Genomic DNA, 17,619 nt, shown 5'->3' with positions numbered 1-17,619 from the left:
TTGGATGGCTTTCTCTTGTCTGTAACATTAATCAAACGACAGATGTACAGCTGTGTATGTATGTTTAACAAACACACCCACAAAGACAGACACGGACACACACACACTCTTTAACCTCTGTGATTCCACATTAAGTGATATTAATATACAGATTATCTATATGAACCCTGACTTCCTATGTCACTTCATCAGCGTTTGTGTGTTATAGGGAATATTACACCCCTATTATACATTATTATATTAGAATTCACCTTGGAATTATGTATCTCTGCCTACAACCCTGTGCTGTTATATGTCTCAGAACTCCTAAACTCTGTAACTAAGATCCTTATACTTTATAACATGGAGTGCATTATCTAATCTATATTGTTACAATATACTGTGCATTTATCATTTGAGTAGAGACAACAGTATTACAAATAATTTATTACAAAAAAAAGAAATAAAATACTATAGAAATATCTAATGTGGCATCTGCATGTCAGAGCATTGCAAGCCTAGCAGTTACAAGACTGGGCAGTTAAGGCACAGTCAGTGTTCTTCATTATTTCATTACGCATATGACTCACACGTTCCATCGTTTCCTGCGCAATTAGTTATTGCATTAAATCAGTGCTTCCCAAAAAGGGTGCCGGGATGGTGGCAAGGACCATATCAAATTATTTATGTTCAATGTGATTGGCAACCACCAGTACTGGTTTTGCCTATCATAAATATGCTGACAAACAGAAACACAACCATGTCCATCACCACATAACTGAACCTAAAGGTTATAGAGCTGCATCATTTACTTTCTTATTGACAAATTCAAAAATTATTAAAGTAAGTTTTGGCCTAGGGGTGCCGTGAAAAATATACTGATACTCTAGGGTGGCGAAATTCAAGAAAGTTTGGGAAACAATGCATTAAGCCCTTTTACTGTGCTTTGTATACAGAATACACTTAAAAGGCCTGCAACCCTATTTTTCATTTTGTTCGTCAATTTGAAATATTTATAAGTAAATGTTTAGAAATACAAGTCTTACTGCAGAGCTCACAGTACAGTTCCATTAGTTGCTTTCTCTTCTCCATAATTCCCTTATCACCTCCTAGAGCTTTCCTGGTATTGAGATGTGTTAATCCTCTCCCCATACACAATAATAGCTAAGGGACATGACCTTGTGGCAAGGGATATGTGTGATATTAAATAATTGCAGGTACAAAAATATAGCAGAGAGCAGACCAAGGGGGAATGTAATAGGGCAGGTGTATGCAACCTGTGGCACTCCAACTGTTCAGGAACTACACATCCCAGCATACCCTGCCGCAGATTTGCTGTAAGGGTATGCTAAAAATGTGGCATGGCATGCTGGGTTGTGTAGTTACACAGTAGCTGGAGTGCCACAGGTTGTCTACCCCTGTAATAGCGTAGGAGTTTGTAAAATTGAGGACCTGTCGACAATTTGCAGCAGCAACATTTTCAACATCAAAACCAGGTTGGTATTGCTTTAAAAAATAAATAAATAAAAAAAGGCTTCTTCAAATCTGAAAAATTGACCAAAAATCTGCACTTTTACAAACTCATACCCTATTACGTTCCCCCAAAGAGGAAGCATAAACAACTAATTTTATTCATAACCTGTAAACTATGAGCAGCATATACACTCCATTATATTAATCACAATTAAACACAGAACACTTGAGGTTCATTTAACAGGATGGAAGGGAAGAACTTTGTGCCACTGTGAAGAATGATTGTGGGCAGAACATGCAGCAGTCACTCAGGCCCTGTACTCTGATGTCATTCAGATATTTTGCTTAGTAGTTAAAGGGCAAAAAATGCTATTAAGACTATTATTCTTATGTGGACGATGATAATAAAGTGTTTAGTAGAAATAATTCAAAAGGTCCCCCTAGGAATAGAGCAGCATTGGTTGCAAGTGGGAATAAGTGATGAAAGTATGTCAGCATCAAGCATAGAAGTGCTTCAACGCATTTGTGTTGAGACCACGTGCACATAGGGTCCTCCGGTCAGTATCCAAATCAGACTAAAGACCAGCACAAATATCAGCGATGAAAACACAAATGTAATAAGGGCCTATGAGCCAATATCCCCAGACACACTGTATAATTCTGCACTGCTATATTAAGAGGTGGTACAGATCACAACCCATTTCAAAATATTACCTTGGGGAAAACCTTTTAGTATATTTTACTTAAGGCAGATTCCGGAGGTCTCTTACATGGGCACTAAGAGAAGAAAAATTTGCTGCACTGCCTGCACGAGAGGCCAAAACACAGTCTTGGCATTGGTCTAGTCTGACCCCTCCCTTGCCCACTTATAGACCTGGGCACTCTGTGGCTGCCCAATTATCTGGCACCACTGCTCAGACCATGCTACAGAACTTACCTATTACTCTGCTAATGCCAACCCAGCTGCTCAGAGTAAAGTTCACAATATACACTCCATCAGCAAGTTTTTGTCCCTGCGCTTCATTCACATAATTCATTTTAATAGAGAATGTGCAGTTTAGTAGGAGAAGTAATTAAATACATTTAAGAACATATGTGACTCTGGTTAAAAGGCTGTCTTTTTTTCTTAACAACATTTCCTCATTTCTCTGTCTGCAATGGTGGTATAGAGATTTCACAGTAGCGGAAGGCAGCAGAGAAAGAAGGCAGAGAGACAGTCTGTGCAATAGAATGCTTGTCCTCCATCTCATGTCAGGTATTTGATGACCAGAACCATGACGACACAGGTCAGCAGCATGCCTCCAATCATGATGACCTTATCCTGAAATGCTCTCTTCTCGATTAGTCTCATAACGGTGTTGGAGAGACCCAGCATGTTTGCAACATCTAAAATCTTCTTCTGGGCTCCCTGTGAAGATAAAGGGGAAAAGGGGGAAAAGAAAGTGAGGGGTGGTGGACAGGGGTAAAACAGAGTTAGAGAACAGAACATAATGATTGGAAGAAAAGCATAGGGTATGTAGAAGACAAGCATGAAGAACAGGTCAAATATGGAGCTTGTATAAAATGCAATTGGAAAGGCAATTCAGTAAAGTTACCAACCTGTAAAAGCAAAATATGTAGATGGTATGGAAAACGTTAATTAACGTTGCACATATAAAGCTTCTGCTGCCTTTTCAAGCACGATGGTGCCTTCACAGTGAGCGTCAATCACCAGAATACCCACGACAGCGCCATCTAAGACTTGGTGGAGACAGCGAAGACTATTTTGTATTTCATTATTTGTTTCTCAAGTAATCTCTCCCATTGGAGAAATCCTAAACCTTGCCAATTAAAGCTCACACACTATACTACTCTAATATAGGCACATACAGTCAGGTCCATAAATATTCAGACATTGACAGAATTTTCATATTTTGGCCTCTATTCACCACCACAATGGTTTTGAAATAAAACAAACAAGATGTGCTTTAACTGCAGACTTTCAGATTTAATTTGAGAGTAATTAAATCTAAATCGGGTGAACAGGGTAGGAATTACAACAGTTTCAATATGTGCCTCCCACTTTTTAAGGGGCCAAAAGTAATGGGACTATCAACTGAAAAGCTATTTCATGGACAGGTGTGGGCTATTCCTTCTTTATTTCATTATCAATTAAGCAGGTAAAAGGTCTGGAGTTGATTCTAGGTGTGACATTTGCATTTGGAATCAGTTGCTGTCACCTCTCAATATGAGATCCAAAGAGCTGTCACTATCAGTGAAGCAAGCCATCATTAGGCTGAAAAATCAAAACAAACCCATCAGAGAGATAGCAAAAACATTAGGTGTGGCCAAATCAACTGTTTGGAACATTCTTAAAAAGAAAGAACGCACCGGAGAGCTCAGCAACACCAAAAGACCCGGAAGACCACGGAAAACAACTGTGGTGGATGACAAAAGAATTATTTCCCTGGTGAAGAAAAACCCCTTCACAACAGAAGGCCAAATCAAGAAACTCTCCAGGAGGTAGATGTATATGTGTCAAAGTCAACAATCAAGAGAAGACTTCACAAGAGTGAATATAGAGGGTTCACCACAAGATGCAAACCATTGGTGAGCCACAAAAACAGGAAGACCAGATTAGAGTTTGCTAAACAACATCTAAAAAAGCCATTACAGTTCTGGAACAACATCCTATGGACAGATGAGAAAAAGATCAACTTGTACCATAGTGATGGGAAGAGAAGAGTATGGAGAAGGATAGGAACTGCTCATGATCCAAAACATACCACCTCATCATTGGAGCATGGTGGTGGTAGTGTCATGGCGTGGGCATGTATGGCTGCCAATGGAACTGGTTCCCTTGTATTTATTGATGATGTGACAGCTGACAAAAGCAGCAGAATGAATTCTGAAGTGTTTCGGGCAATATTATATGCTCCTATTCAGTCAAATGCTTCAGAACTCATTGGACGGCGCTTCACAGTGCAAATGGACAATGACCCGAAGCATACTGCAAAAGTAACCAAAGAGTTTTTTAAGGCTAAAAAGTGGAATGTTATGCAATGGCCAAGTCAATCCCCTGACCTGAATCCGATTGAGCATGCATTTCACTTGATGAAGACAAAACTGAAGGGAAAATGCTCCAAGAACAAGCAGGAACTGAAGACATTTGCAGTAGAGGCCTGGCAGAGCATCACCAGGGATGAAACCTAGCGTCTGGTGATGTCTATGCGTTCCAGACTCCAGGCTGTAATTGCCTGCAAAGGATTTGCAACAAAGTATTAAAAAGTGAAAGTTAGATTTAGGATTGTTTAGTTGGTCCCATTACTTTTGGCCCCTTAAAAAGTGGGAGGCACATATAGAAACCTCTGTAATTCCTACACCGTTCACCTGATTTGGATGTAATTACCCTCAAATTAAATTTGAAAGTCTGCAGTTAAATCACATCTTGTTTGTTTCATTTCAAAGCCATTGTGGTGGTGAATAGAGGCCAAAATATGAAAATTCTGTCAATGTCCCAATATTTATGGACCTGACTGTATATGGGACCACTTCGGCCACTCATCCTGAAGCTACCATGAATAGGACAATGGCATACCCTGCCTCTGTTCCAGTTCAAGACAGACCAGGACATAGGTTTTAGCCTTTAATTAATTTAAATCAGCTTTCCACTTTGATTGTCTTTAGTTTATTGGTTTTCTATTTACTCTTCTGTACATTTTACCAAATACATTGCTTTTAGGCATATATTTATATCAACAAACAGAGGTGTTTTAGTGCTCTAGGATACAACAAAAAGCTGGTACTTGGATACAATTATAACACAGAGCAGTGTCATAGCTCAAGATCAGTAACCAACTCAGCCAGATGATGGATGAATAAAAGTACAGAAGGATTATAGAAAATCACTGTAGAAAAAGTTGCAAGAGGACACATACAAACCAATAAATCATAAGTCTTCTAAAAGGGGGCAAAGACCTTTAAATATGTGGTGTGTATATGCATTTCATTACCACGTACACAACGTTGCACTTATAACAATGTACAGTGAGGTGGATGTATTAAGCTGCTTCTTGGCAAACACGTTTCCTGAACATAACAGGGAGGCATGTGACCAAGGTGGACCAGTCTGTTTGGGACAAATACAAATTGGGTTGGACAAAGTGTTGTGTGTTACTTCTCCTACGTCAATCCATTCCCCGAACTCAATCTTGGCCCTCAGATTCCCCACCTTTAAGGTCTTCCTTTGGTCCCTCAGCCCTTCCAGTACACTGGTCCCACTCCCCAGGAGGTCGTCTATCCCTTGGTGGGCGTTACGGATGGATGAATTAAATTGGAGGGTTTCATCAATGTGTATTGAGGTCTCTGAATCCTGTGTGAAAAATTGGAAGGGGGTGACCCCACTGATTATGTATTTGGAGAAACAAAAAAAAGGCTTTAAATTATATTTTACTGTTAGATATCTCCTCAGTTAGCCCACAGATCCAGGCATTGTGTAGTCAATGACCATATAATACAGCACTTTACTGACATTTATTGCTTACAAATACACAATAGTTAAGAAAAGCGTTAAAAATAAACCCAAATTTCTATAGTCTATGTGGGACAGAACTATGTTAGGGTCAGATTTTAATACTTCTACATTCAAGTATACATAACCAACTTCTGACCCTCGGGTGCCGTTTCCTATGAACCTTTGAATGCTAATTGCAAGGAAGAAACAGTAAGAATTTTGGCGTTACTGTCGTGCAGTTAATAGAATGTACATGACATATGTTCTACTCCACAATGTACAACTGAAGGCTCTATACATGGCAAGCCCTGTGGATCTAGACATGGGAACCTGCATTTCATAGAAGGGTCATCTGTACGAGATCATACAGACAAGAAAAACAATGGGGCTGATTCTGAGTTGGACGCATCCGCTTCCATTTCTGTGTCTATTGGCGATTGCCCGCCTGCGACTTATTTGCAACTACAAAACGCCTCCCCTGCTGTACATGCGTATGTATGTATGTGCAAGGACTGAGACGCCCAATTGCAGCGTCCATAGACGCAGAAATACCAATAGGTGTGTTTTTAGCCACACCATTGAGACTTCTATCAGCCCTATGGCACGTCCAATTCCTCTGTCCCAGAATGGCCTCCTATGTGAGCAGAACCACTTTCCCTGACAAGCCCGCCACACTCCGAAAACACGCCCATAAGAAGGACCATTTATTTTGTGTGAGCCAAGCTACCTCGCTGTCACCACCCAGAAACGCCCACTATGATTTCAATACACTTCTCCGTGCGTGCAATTGAAATCGCAACTGCGACTCTGTACGGACCCAATCAGGACACAAGCGCGGTGCAACTTAGATGTATGCACAGTACCAAAAAAAAAAAAAAAAAGGTCCACTGCGCCCAACATCGGCAGTGTGTACACCTCTGAATCAGGCCCAATGTACATACCCTCTTCTTAGCCAGGGGTCTCAAAAGGGCAGCCAAAGCTGATGCATTATAAAGAAACAAAATGGATACCTACATGAGTACATGCCCACATTCAGCCACATAACAGGCCTTATTCAGAGTTAAGAGAAATAGCAAAATGATGCAATTTACACCTTGGTAAAACCATGCTGCACTGCAGGGGGCACAGATTTGCAGATATACTTAGAATTGGGTGGGCATGGCTTAGCTTAATATTAAATTACAGTGTTCAAACAAAGCTGCCCAATATTGCTTAGCTACATGCAAAAATCAGTCATATTGTCTGCAACATGGTTTGTTCCAGGAGCAATTGGCTCTGACTCCTAACCCCAAATAAGGCCCTATATACAGAAAGTTGAACAAGCTTTTGAGGTTAAGACTTACATTGGTGGTGTAACTTCGTGTCAGCAGCTCCTCTCGGTCTCTCTCCTGTTGCTCTCGGGTGTACCGTCGATGCTGGAAGTTCCTCAGTGCTGTTTGTAGATGTTGTACATCATATTTCAGCTGGTCTACCCGGCTACCAAACCAGAAAAAATCCAGACAGGGTCAGATGAGCTATTAATGGGTTCTAACAGGGAGCACATCCTGTCCTCTTTTCCAACTAGGTATATGTCACAAATACTGTCTCCTACATACAGTGGATGCAGCCATTTATGGATGCAAAATTCGTAATACAGCCCAATTCAGAAGAACCAGGAACATTACTGCAGCCTTTTAATGTTCCTACTAACATGAAGTTTGCTGTGCAGATAAAAACCTTTATATATATAAATAAGAACAAAGAACAGCTTCTTCGGACACAGATATAAAGGTTTTTCAAATGAATAGGACAATATTACAGCTGAGTATGTGAACAAGAACAGCTGCATGCTAAATAAATACTACACTATATTATACACATCTAAAGAACTACAGTGCAAACTATAGAACATATTAGCCTTACCATTAATGATGTGGAGCAAAAAGGGTTAACAGAGGTATAGTCCTGCTCAATATGGAAACTTGCTATCACACAACCATACACAGGAAACCTGTTCTGTGCCCTCTTTCTGACCTGCCTCAATTAAAAGCTTCCCAAAACCGCCCTGGGGGTGTGTGTGGAATCCATACATGCCAGCCTTACAAGCATGGGAGCTCTCACTCCCTGCCTCCCCCTCTTTTCCCCGGCCCATCTTTAGTAAATTATTATTCTGGACCATTTGTACCTTTTTTGAAGTCCAGGTTATAATAGAAGATAGGATCTGGCCAATTTTGTTTCTTTCAAACCATAAAAAAAGAATAATAATTAAGAGCACTGAACCATCGACTTGGAAAGAAATTATTTTTGCTTCCGTTTCATAGTGGGAGAATGCATTTTTTGTAACCCTTTCTGGGTAGGCTCCTGATAGGATAACATGGTACATTGGTATTAATTAATCTTGAGGATAATGGAGGCTATAGATAAGGGGATGGAACAAGTGGATGCCTCACATCACTGAGGTCGTAGGTTCGATTCTCACTACGACCCTAACTGTGCGGAGTTTGTATATTCTCCCTCTGCTTGCGTGGGTTTCCTCCGGGTGCTCCGGTTTATTCCCACGCTCCAAAAATATACTGGTAGGTTAATTGGGTCCCAACAAAATGAACCCTAGTGTGTAAGTGTGTGAGCATGTGGTAGGGAACTTAGAGTGTAAGCTCCACTGGGGCAGGGACTGATGTGAATGGACAAATATTCTCTGTAAAGCGCTGCGGAATGTGTGTGCTCTATATAAATAACTGGTAATAAATAAATAAAATAATAAACAAGTAGCCGGTGTCAGGGAAGTGCAGGTAGCATATCTGAGGTTAACTTCAAACCAGGCCAAATACAAACACTCCAGACAACTGTCTGTATGGTGGAGTTTCCATTAACTAAGACAGTGTCTGTCTTCACCAGCAAGACTAATATGGAAAACATACATGTTCACCACATCATTTTAGTTTGCGTACAACTCCGAAGGTACACGAACAGCGCATGAACAGGATCTGTACTGTATGTGTCGATCAGTGTCTGGGAAAACAGTCGCAGTGCCCCCTAACCGCAGTATGATTGACATTGGCATGATTTGGGGCAGGAAAGATGGCCAGCATCCCAGAAAATGGGGGGGGGGGGCGGTTTTATCCATTGTCTGGGCGTGCCAAGGCCAGTGTCTTGTCATCCGATGCAGCGTCATCGGCCTCGGATGTGTGAATTGTGAATTCCACGGCCATCATGAGTAACCGGAGTGTTACTCAGATAGCCAATGTTCACACAAGTGACCCGAAGGCTGCGTCCTCAGATGAAGCAGCAGATCAGAGAAGCAGACCGGAGGCATTTATTTACACAAGATGTCTCCTGTGGCATTAGCAAATTATCCCACGGCTATTGCATGCAAAGACACAGCTGCTGTGTGATAATGTACAACTCTGAATCGGGCCCATAGTACATTTCTTTATGAATAGTTCCGTAGAGGTAAGAATGTCAGCCAGGCTTGATGTCACTGGGGGCAGGGCTAGCACTTTCTTTACTGGACACGTGTATGAAATTCGGAGAAATCAAAATTAGGGTAAGTAAACACGTTGGTATACTTATCGGTACTTAATATACATACAGTAGACTTCAAATTATACAGATGAAGCTTAAGTCTAAATTTTATGTGGCAATAACGTGGAAGACATTTTACTGACAGTAAACATATCATTAAATAACCCTTAATCCTTACATGTAAGTGGCTCTAATATAATCAATCTACACATATACGAACATCTCAGGAGCTTACCAGAATGGAATACATTTGAGATAACGTTGTAATCATGGAGAGTGACAATTAGAGGTCCTTTAACCATAGACAATGGCATTTATTAGCATTACAGAGTAGAAGTCTGAACTACTCACAGTTTGGCATTCTGACGTTTGCTTGGAGGTTCTTTGCTGGAAAATATCTCCAAACGCTCCAAGTTACTAAAGATCTGGTCTATTCTTGCTTGGATCTCATTCTCTATGACTGAAAAGGAAAAAGGAAAAAAAGGAGATGATCAGAAGACACAATATGTGGATAATTTGTAGTTTGTACATATAGCTGATTAAAATGTATAGATTTAGTATATTATGGTGGCACGTGGTTAGCATTGCTGGTTCACGGTGCTGGACTCATGGCTTTGAACCCAACCAGGGGCCAATTTCTGTGGAGGTTGTATGCCCCCATGTGTTTGTGTGGGTTTCTTCCAAGTATTCCAGTTTCCTGCCTCAGTCCAAGAACATACTGGTAAGTTAATTGGCTTCTGCCAATAATGGACCCTAGTGAGTGTTTGTGAGGAAAGAAACTTAAGCTGGCCACACACACAGCGATTTTTTCCCCGATCTGGCCGACTCCAACACATCGGAACGACAGATCGGGTAAAAAATGACCAAATAGTGAGTCCCCACTCACGATCACGATGCGCGCCCCCGCAGGTCGCACATCGCATCTTCAGATCTGCCGTGCTGTAGGGCAGATCTGACGATCTAGTCTCAAATGCACTGTGAAAAAGTCTGGCTGCAGGAGATCGGATGAAGATTGGACAGCATATCGTGTGCAGAGCTGCCGGGAGAGTTTCAAGGGAAACCGGACACATCGTTGGAACGTGAGTATAGTCGGTATGTGTGTCGGCAACATTAGACTATAAGCTACAATAGAGAAGGGACTGATGTGAATGAATACATAGAATAGCAACTGAGCATGCTCAAGATGACTGCCTCTCCCTCTGCAATAAGGTAACGTGTTTTGAGTTCTATTAGGAGAAAGGGGGTATATAAATAAAGGTTTATCATCATCATCATCATAGATGAGAGCAGTGGATAAATGGAAGGATAATGATTTGCTGCCATGTGAATGCTTTCCTATAAGATGCGAGTCTGTAGCCTTAAAGCTTTCATCCTAATTCACTGCTTCATGCTCATCTTATTGGCAATCATATTAGAACGATTTTGGGGTAACTTTGTGGTTCTGATGCTGAAAATGACATTAGTGTTGCTAGATTGGGTTTAATGTTTGAGATACATGGACGAAAAACAAGAAAAACAGAATAGACAGTTGTCATCTAACTGCTGGCTGGGTGGCCGATCCCTTATATACAGAGGGGGAATATTCTAGAATGATCATGGAGTGAGGACCTCGAATATTTGTGTGTCTCATCTTCTAGAATGTTCCAATAGATTCCCATATGCACACGTTATGGCTAAATTACCGATTATTTGCTATCCATTATCTCAAGAACTAGAGCCAATTAAAAAAATATATATTTATTTTTCAATTAAGCAAACCCCCAAATACGATAGATTCAAATAGCCTTGGCAACTAAACAAATGTTTTTTTGTTTTTTGTTGGACGTGTAACAGTTTCAGTAGTATAATATTATATTTAATGATACCATATTACAAGGTAAGTTGACCAGGATTTTCCCTGGCATTAAACACTGAACCGAACCAATTTCTCTCTCCATATAGACATGTTTTGCAATGCTTAAATGGATATTGAACAGCTTAACAATAAACATGTACTTAATGAGACCAGTTTTTGGCATTGTTAATATGTACCTTGACTTTTGTGTTCTCTGAAAAGATAATGAAAACCTGATTCATATTAGAGTAAGTAAACCAATACTTCATAAAACATCACACATACCTAAGCAATTACCCAAATATTTGTGCTGACTGTGTATGGATCAACATATTGATGTACTGTAAATACATTATTTTCAGCTTTACATTGGAACCATTTGCATTACACGTAAAGCAAACAATCTCTTAAGGTGCATACACACACAACGATTTTTTGAGTGATTATCGTTTAACGATAATCGTTTGAAAAAATCGCTCACTTTCTGAGTCAAACGATGAACGATTATTGTTCATGCGCGTTCACGTTTGTAGTTCAGTCAGACTTGTCAACTCAACGATTTTCATTAAGTTAATATGCAAAAATCATTTGTAGTTCATAAAAATCATTCATTACATTTAAATGAACAACTTTAATAAACGATTTTAGTTCATTTTTTCAAGGTAGAAAATCGTTTACTAAAATCGTTCATTAACTCAATCGTTGTGTGTGTATGCAGCTTTAATGTTAAGCTATTAATTAGATGTTATTTATCTCCTATATGGGAGCAGATCACCCTTTTACATTAGACCTTTACATTCCAGCCATTGCTTTCCTTGATTAGGTGTACATGAGAACAGTCATTCTAGTGTACATTAGTATTAAAAGTGATACATTGTTCCACAGTGCATAGACTGTTCAATACTGTGTCACATTTGTAAATAATGGATAATCGTCATACATACTGTGTACGGACTGTTTGTCACATGTCTCCAGCCGCCCCATCTGAGACTGAACTTCGTGGACATGCCTGAGAGAAAAGTAATAAAATGCATAAAGAAATATATGTAGAAGAATATGTTTTGTTTAACTTTATTCTTATAAGAAGAATTGGTCTCTTCTTGGGCTACCCACAGTTACAGTAGAATAGATGAAAATAATAATGTCAAACAATCTCGCAGAATAACAGCAATATTACATAATGAGATATGTCAATTTAGGTACTATCTTTGTACCCAGAACATGCAACTTAAGATTGATGGTACCCACAGCTATTATTATTATTATGCTTTTCACATAAAAGACAGAAACACTAGAGCACATAAACATTCTATTTTTGTTACGTCATTGTTCTATCCGACATATCGTCTGGATCATCTAGTGTGTATGAACTATAGGCAGCGACATCAGGGTCGTTCCATCGGCCGAACATGCGTGGTTGGTGGAGCAACCCAGCTGCCAACGGCAGAAAGGTGAATGGTGCAGGTGAACGATGTATCGGCCAGTCGGACACCGGATCGTGCAGGGTGTACCAACTGCCCGATATATTGTTCCATCTGGCATTGGATTGGCTGGTGGGGTAATGTGTACCCGGCTTTAGAAATGAGGTGGGAAAACATTCACACACAATAATCTATCAGCTGACAGGGGTGCTGGGGCCTACACTTGGACCAATGTGTCCACTAGTAGCTGGATATATGCCCAATGTGGCCACACACAAGTGAAGGTTCTATATCAGTTTAATTTACCAAATCTGTCATGCCCACCCATACTGAGATCTGTCAATTACAATATAAATTGTATACACAATGGTCCAAATTGCAGTATATAGGAGAACCTGAAATCTACCTAACTGCAGGGATTGTGTTGTCCAATATCACCAGCCAGAGAATGCAGTGTAACAGGGCACATCATGATCACACTGCCTAATGAAAATCCGGTCCTACTGAAAATCTCTATCAGGCAGGAAATGAATCGGATCACCTGGATTTGGCAGCAGTACTCAGTAGGAGAGGGTGGTCACGTTTGGTGCAGGCAGTTCAATGATCACTAGCACCGAGCTGGCACTGATAGCTGTGCTGACATATTAGGAAAGGGGGTGCTCAACTGTGTCACCCACAGACCCCCTATACAGTCTAAAAACACCCTGCACTTGTCTGTCACCCAGACTCACTTGTTACATTGATGGTAGAGAGCCTCCATGACTCCTGCTGCTGCTGTCTCTAGCCACCAATGATAGCTCAGCAGTTGATTACTTAACGATAGGTAATCATCTGCTTACGCTTCTCTCTTGCTCCACTCTGCCCCGCACACGTCATCACTTCCGGGTTCCGAATTCATCAGGCCCCTGCCGCCGTTGGGCTGTCTCTCACGCTGCCTGCTAGTTAAAGTCCAGTTACGTTTGCTCTTTTTAATTGGTATGTTAAAAAAAATACTTTCATTAACTGAGGGAAGGTTAGAGTTTGCGTTCTTCTGACATGAAGCACAAAATTATCGCTCAGGGTACTTTACGGCTGTTGTCATGGTAACGTTAAAGCTGTGACTTGATTTACATAGCTACAGGCTACAGAAAAATGCAGGTGACCTGTATGCAGCCCTTCAGCTCCAGTATGACAGCAAGTCTCAATGCCAGTAAAAATGTATACAGTGTCATAAATAACATTAAAGTAACTTTTAGTTTATGAAATGGGTAAAATACTTACCAACTCTCCCTCATTATCAGGCAGACTCCCCGAAATAGCAGCAATCTCCCTGTCTCCCTGAAGAGTTTAACAATCTCCCAGATTGCACCTTACCCCCATTATGACACTGTTATATAAAAGAAAAAACAGAGATCTATACATTCAAATGGGATCATTAGTATAATTTCCTTGCATTGGGTATAAGGCACAATGATCCCTATGATACATGTATTTTCTGAGAAGTATCAGTGTGTTTTCATCAGCAAGTAGATCTTACTAACTGCTTTGGGGCTCATTTACATGTGGATGTAAATCAGTTTTATGACACGCCTCTCAGATGTAGCAGTACACGCCCACTTTACCCCCACGCTAATAGGTGCTGCTTTCACAATCTCCCTGAAATGCTTTTTCAAAAGTAGGCAAGTATGGTAAAACTTCACCTTTGAGAGATATAGGTAAGATGAGCATATAATATACACACTGATGTGCCAAAAGTCATAAGATAGATGCCTAGTATAGTGTAGGACCCCTCTAGCCTAGCAAAGTGCAGCAATTATCCGTGGCATCGATTCCCCAAGATCTCCCAGAGATGTCGACCCGTGCTGTCTGGATAGCTTCCCACAGGTCCTTGATATTTGTAGGTGCAGGATCTTTGGTGTGAATGGACCTCCTACTACGTCTCATAAATGCTCGATTGGGTTCATGTAGAGCAAACGTGGTGGCCACACCTGTTGTCGGAACCCTCCAGAATGCTCCTTGAAACAATTGTGGACAATTTGGGACCGATGACACTGTGCATTATCCTGCTTGAATATTCCACTGTTGTGGAGGTACATGAAGTCCATGGGCTGCAAATGGTCATCAAGCAATGCAACGCAGCAGTTACCTGTCAATGGCGTGTTCAGCTGACCCAACCCATGCCACATGAACATACCCCACACCATTATGGAACTACCACCAGTCTGCAAGGTGGTTTGTTGACAACTGGGGTCCATGGCCTCATAGGGTATGCACCACGCCTGAACCCTACCATTAGCCCGAACCAACTGGAACCATGACTCATCAGACCACACTGCATGTTGCTAGTCCTCCAGGGTCCAATTAGCAATGTCACAAACCCAGGTGAGGCACTGTATCCGGTGTCGTAGTGTTAACAGGGGCACTGTAGTGGGTCTTCTGCTACCGTATCCCATGGAAGTTCAAGAATCCTGCACTGACCTACAGGATATGTGTCTGGAACCTCTTGCATTGAATGTGGATGTGATTTGAGTAAGTGTCACTTGTCTGTTACCAAATTTGTTATGTATTTTTGGGTGTTAGAGTTAAGGTTTTTGAGAAAATTGCAATATCTTTTTTTTATTTGTCAAAATATGCTCCATTTTAAAAATAGGGATTTTCATAATGTTGTACATGTCAACTAACTGCCTGCAGTGGGTGTACTGAGTGTAAAAGGCTTCACTTGAGTGGAGCAATATGCCGGCTTCTCCTCGTTGACAAAATTTATTCTGTGAGCTGTAGGGGATTAGTGGTATTTATGTCATACATTGAGACTGGGGAGTGTTTTGGGGTTAGGGGATGCACATTGTAAGAGTAATATCCCTGGCACCACTATCATTGAATAGTAACTGGTCCATGCGCTGCCAGTGACATCACTGAACTTGGTGGCAAATTCAAAACTGCCTGTATGTACTTATGTACTGATCACGGACCGTCAGGATGTTTCTGTCAGGGTGATGAGCCAAATATCGCTGAGCCAAATAGCATCTATCTTGAGGATGTCAGCGGGGTTTGGATGAGTGGGGAGAGGGGAGAGGGGATGGATGCAAGGTGGGGACATTGGATGAATGAACTAAGACACAAAGGGGAGGAAAAAGTAGCACAATGTAAGAAAAAATTAGCAGAAAAAAGTAACAAAGTTGAGAAAAATGTACACAAGACAGGCCCGATATGAATGACTCTTACCATGCATTATTATGCTTAATCTGTGACTTTATACTAGTTCCTTTGCGTCAAAAAACCTAGTATACTATTTGCGTAGTGAGGAGCTGATTCAGATGCTGAACGCAGATGCCCAATTATTGGGAAGCTACACGTGCGCAGGACCTGTTCTGCGCATGTACAGAAGGGGTCTTGCGTGATCGCACGCAGCCCCTGCTATGCCTCTGCCTGATTCCGCATTCCGTAAATGGGCATGTCATCCCCGTTTTCCGGAAGTGGCAAGGCCAAGATCTGCGTCAGCGGATGCAGTTTCCTGGCCTCGCAAGACGGCCAGCCTGTATAAACTGAGGCTTACTCAGCTGGCCAGCGCCGTCCAGCCTGCAACCTTCATCGCAGTGCTGGGATCGCAAATGCAGCAGTAAGTCAGAGACCTCTTGCTGTATTTGCATATTTGCAAGGACGGAAGTGCAAAGCTGCTGGAAATATGAGCAAAACTGAGGAAAAAGTACACAAGGTAGGCTGTATACGAGTGACCCTTGCCATTCATAATTCTGCACCCCTATACCATAGCAGATCAACGACAACCCCGTCCTGCACAGATCACTATGATTTGTGCAGGCTTCTTTAGTGTAAACTGTAAAAGTTGAACAAGCCATGGCGCTGACGCCATCCCCAGGCAGACCAGTTTGGGGCTTGTTGTCATTATGGCATGGGGACCCCACACTGTGTGTCCCCCTTATATAGCGTCAGCCACCTGGCTGGTTCAACCAGGTGCTGGTTATTGGAAAATAGGGGGAACCCCACACAGAATCCCCCATATTTTCCAATACCAGCCTTGGCTGAGAGGTCTGGAGCTGGTTTTAGATTTTGAGGGGGGAACATTTTTTTTTTTAAATATTTTCAGTTTAATCATTTATTTTCTTTTTACACTAATTAAGCCTGCACATCTGTGCAGGCTTAATTAACGCAAACTCGCCTGCCGCAAGTCTATTGATTTGGCGGATTGTTGTACTTTTCAGGTCGGTTTTAGGTTAGTTTGCTAACCGACCATTAGTAAATCTGTGGCTCCTATATTCATATATGTAAAAATATCAATTGTTGCTCCAATGTTTTAAACTATTCTAAAGTCAGGTTTTTGTTTGTTTTCCTATCAGTTTTGACTGTAAATGGTCAGTTTGCAAAAACCGACAGGAAAAACAAGCAAAAGCCTAAAATTGACCCTTAGTAAAATTTCACCCTAGTATACTATTTGCGAAACTAAGGGTCTGATTCAGCTTGGATCGCTATTGCGATCGCAGCTGCGATTACACATGCAGTTCAACTGCGATCGTATGCTAATTAATTGCGATCGATATGCCGCCACAGCACTACATAAGGACGCCCACTTTACCTTACACACATCCATAATGTTTAGAAAGACTGCAAAACCATCGGTACAATCAAGTACAATCGCAGCCTCAAACACAGTTGCACAAGCTTTTATGTTACTCAGAATTTGCTAACTCCAGAGCACGCTATGAGGCCTCAGGCTACGTATGACATCGCAGTGGATAATTTATGCACGTCCCTGCAATGGTGTTCAAACGCATTGGCACGCCTGCGTTTCTCCCACCAACTCCCTGTCATTACCTACAAACGGCACTTCCTGTCAATCGCTCTGCGATGGGTCTGCATAGTCACTGCGATCACAGTCCCGATTGCAGTGCCCAGTTCGTGTACGCACACTGCGATGCATAAGCATG

At 41.4% G+C, this 17,619-nt stretch overlaps 1 protein-coding gene across 2 annotated transcripts; it reads right to left on the bottom strand.

Annotated features, from left to right (window-relative positions):
• Positions 1 to 411: 411 nt before the first annotated feature.
• Positions 412 to 13,618, bottom strand: GOSR2 (golgi SNAP receptor complex member 2). Of its 2 annotated transcripts, XM_088442433.1 has the most exons (6): positions 13,432 to 13,616; positions 12,224 to 12,288; positions 9,797 to 9,905; positions 7,288 to 7,420; positions 5,663 to 5,803; positions 412 to 2,860 (listed from the first exon to the last, which is right to left on the bottom strand). In XM_088442433.1, exons 1-6 carry the CDS (start codon positions 13,458 to 13,460, stop codon positions 2,699 to 2,701), a joined length of 639 nt encoding a protein of 212 aa, XP_088298559.1. In that variant the 5' UTR covers positions 13,461 to 13,616; the 3' UTR covers positions 412 to 2,698. The 2 variants fall into 2 exon arrangements, with proteins under 2 accessions (XP_088298559.1, XP_088298560.1); XM_088442434.1 differs by lacking the exon at positions 5,663 to 5,803 and having other exon boundaries at positions 13,432 to 13,618.
• Between the last annotated feature and the right edge of the window lie 4,001 nt (positions 13,619 to 17,619).

This window comes from Taudactylus pleione, unplaced genomic scaffold (assembly GCF_031769625.1).
Source record: "Taudactylus pleione unplaced genomic scaffold, aTauple2 ptg000018l, whole genome shotgun sequence".
Lineage (NCBI taxonomy): Eukaryota > Metazoa > Chordata > Amphibia > Anura > Myobatrachidae > Taudactylus > Taudactylus pleione.
The sequence above is the reverse complement of the archived record's forward strand: the minus strand, read 5'-3'. Positions and strand labels throughout refer to the sequence as shown.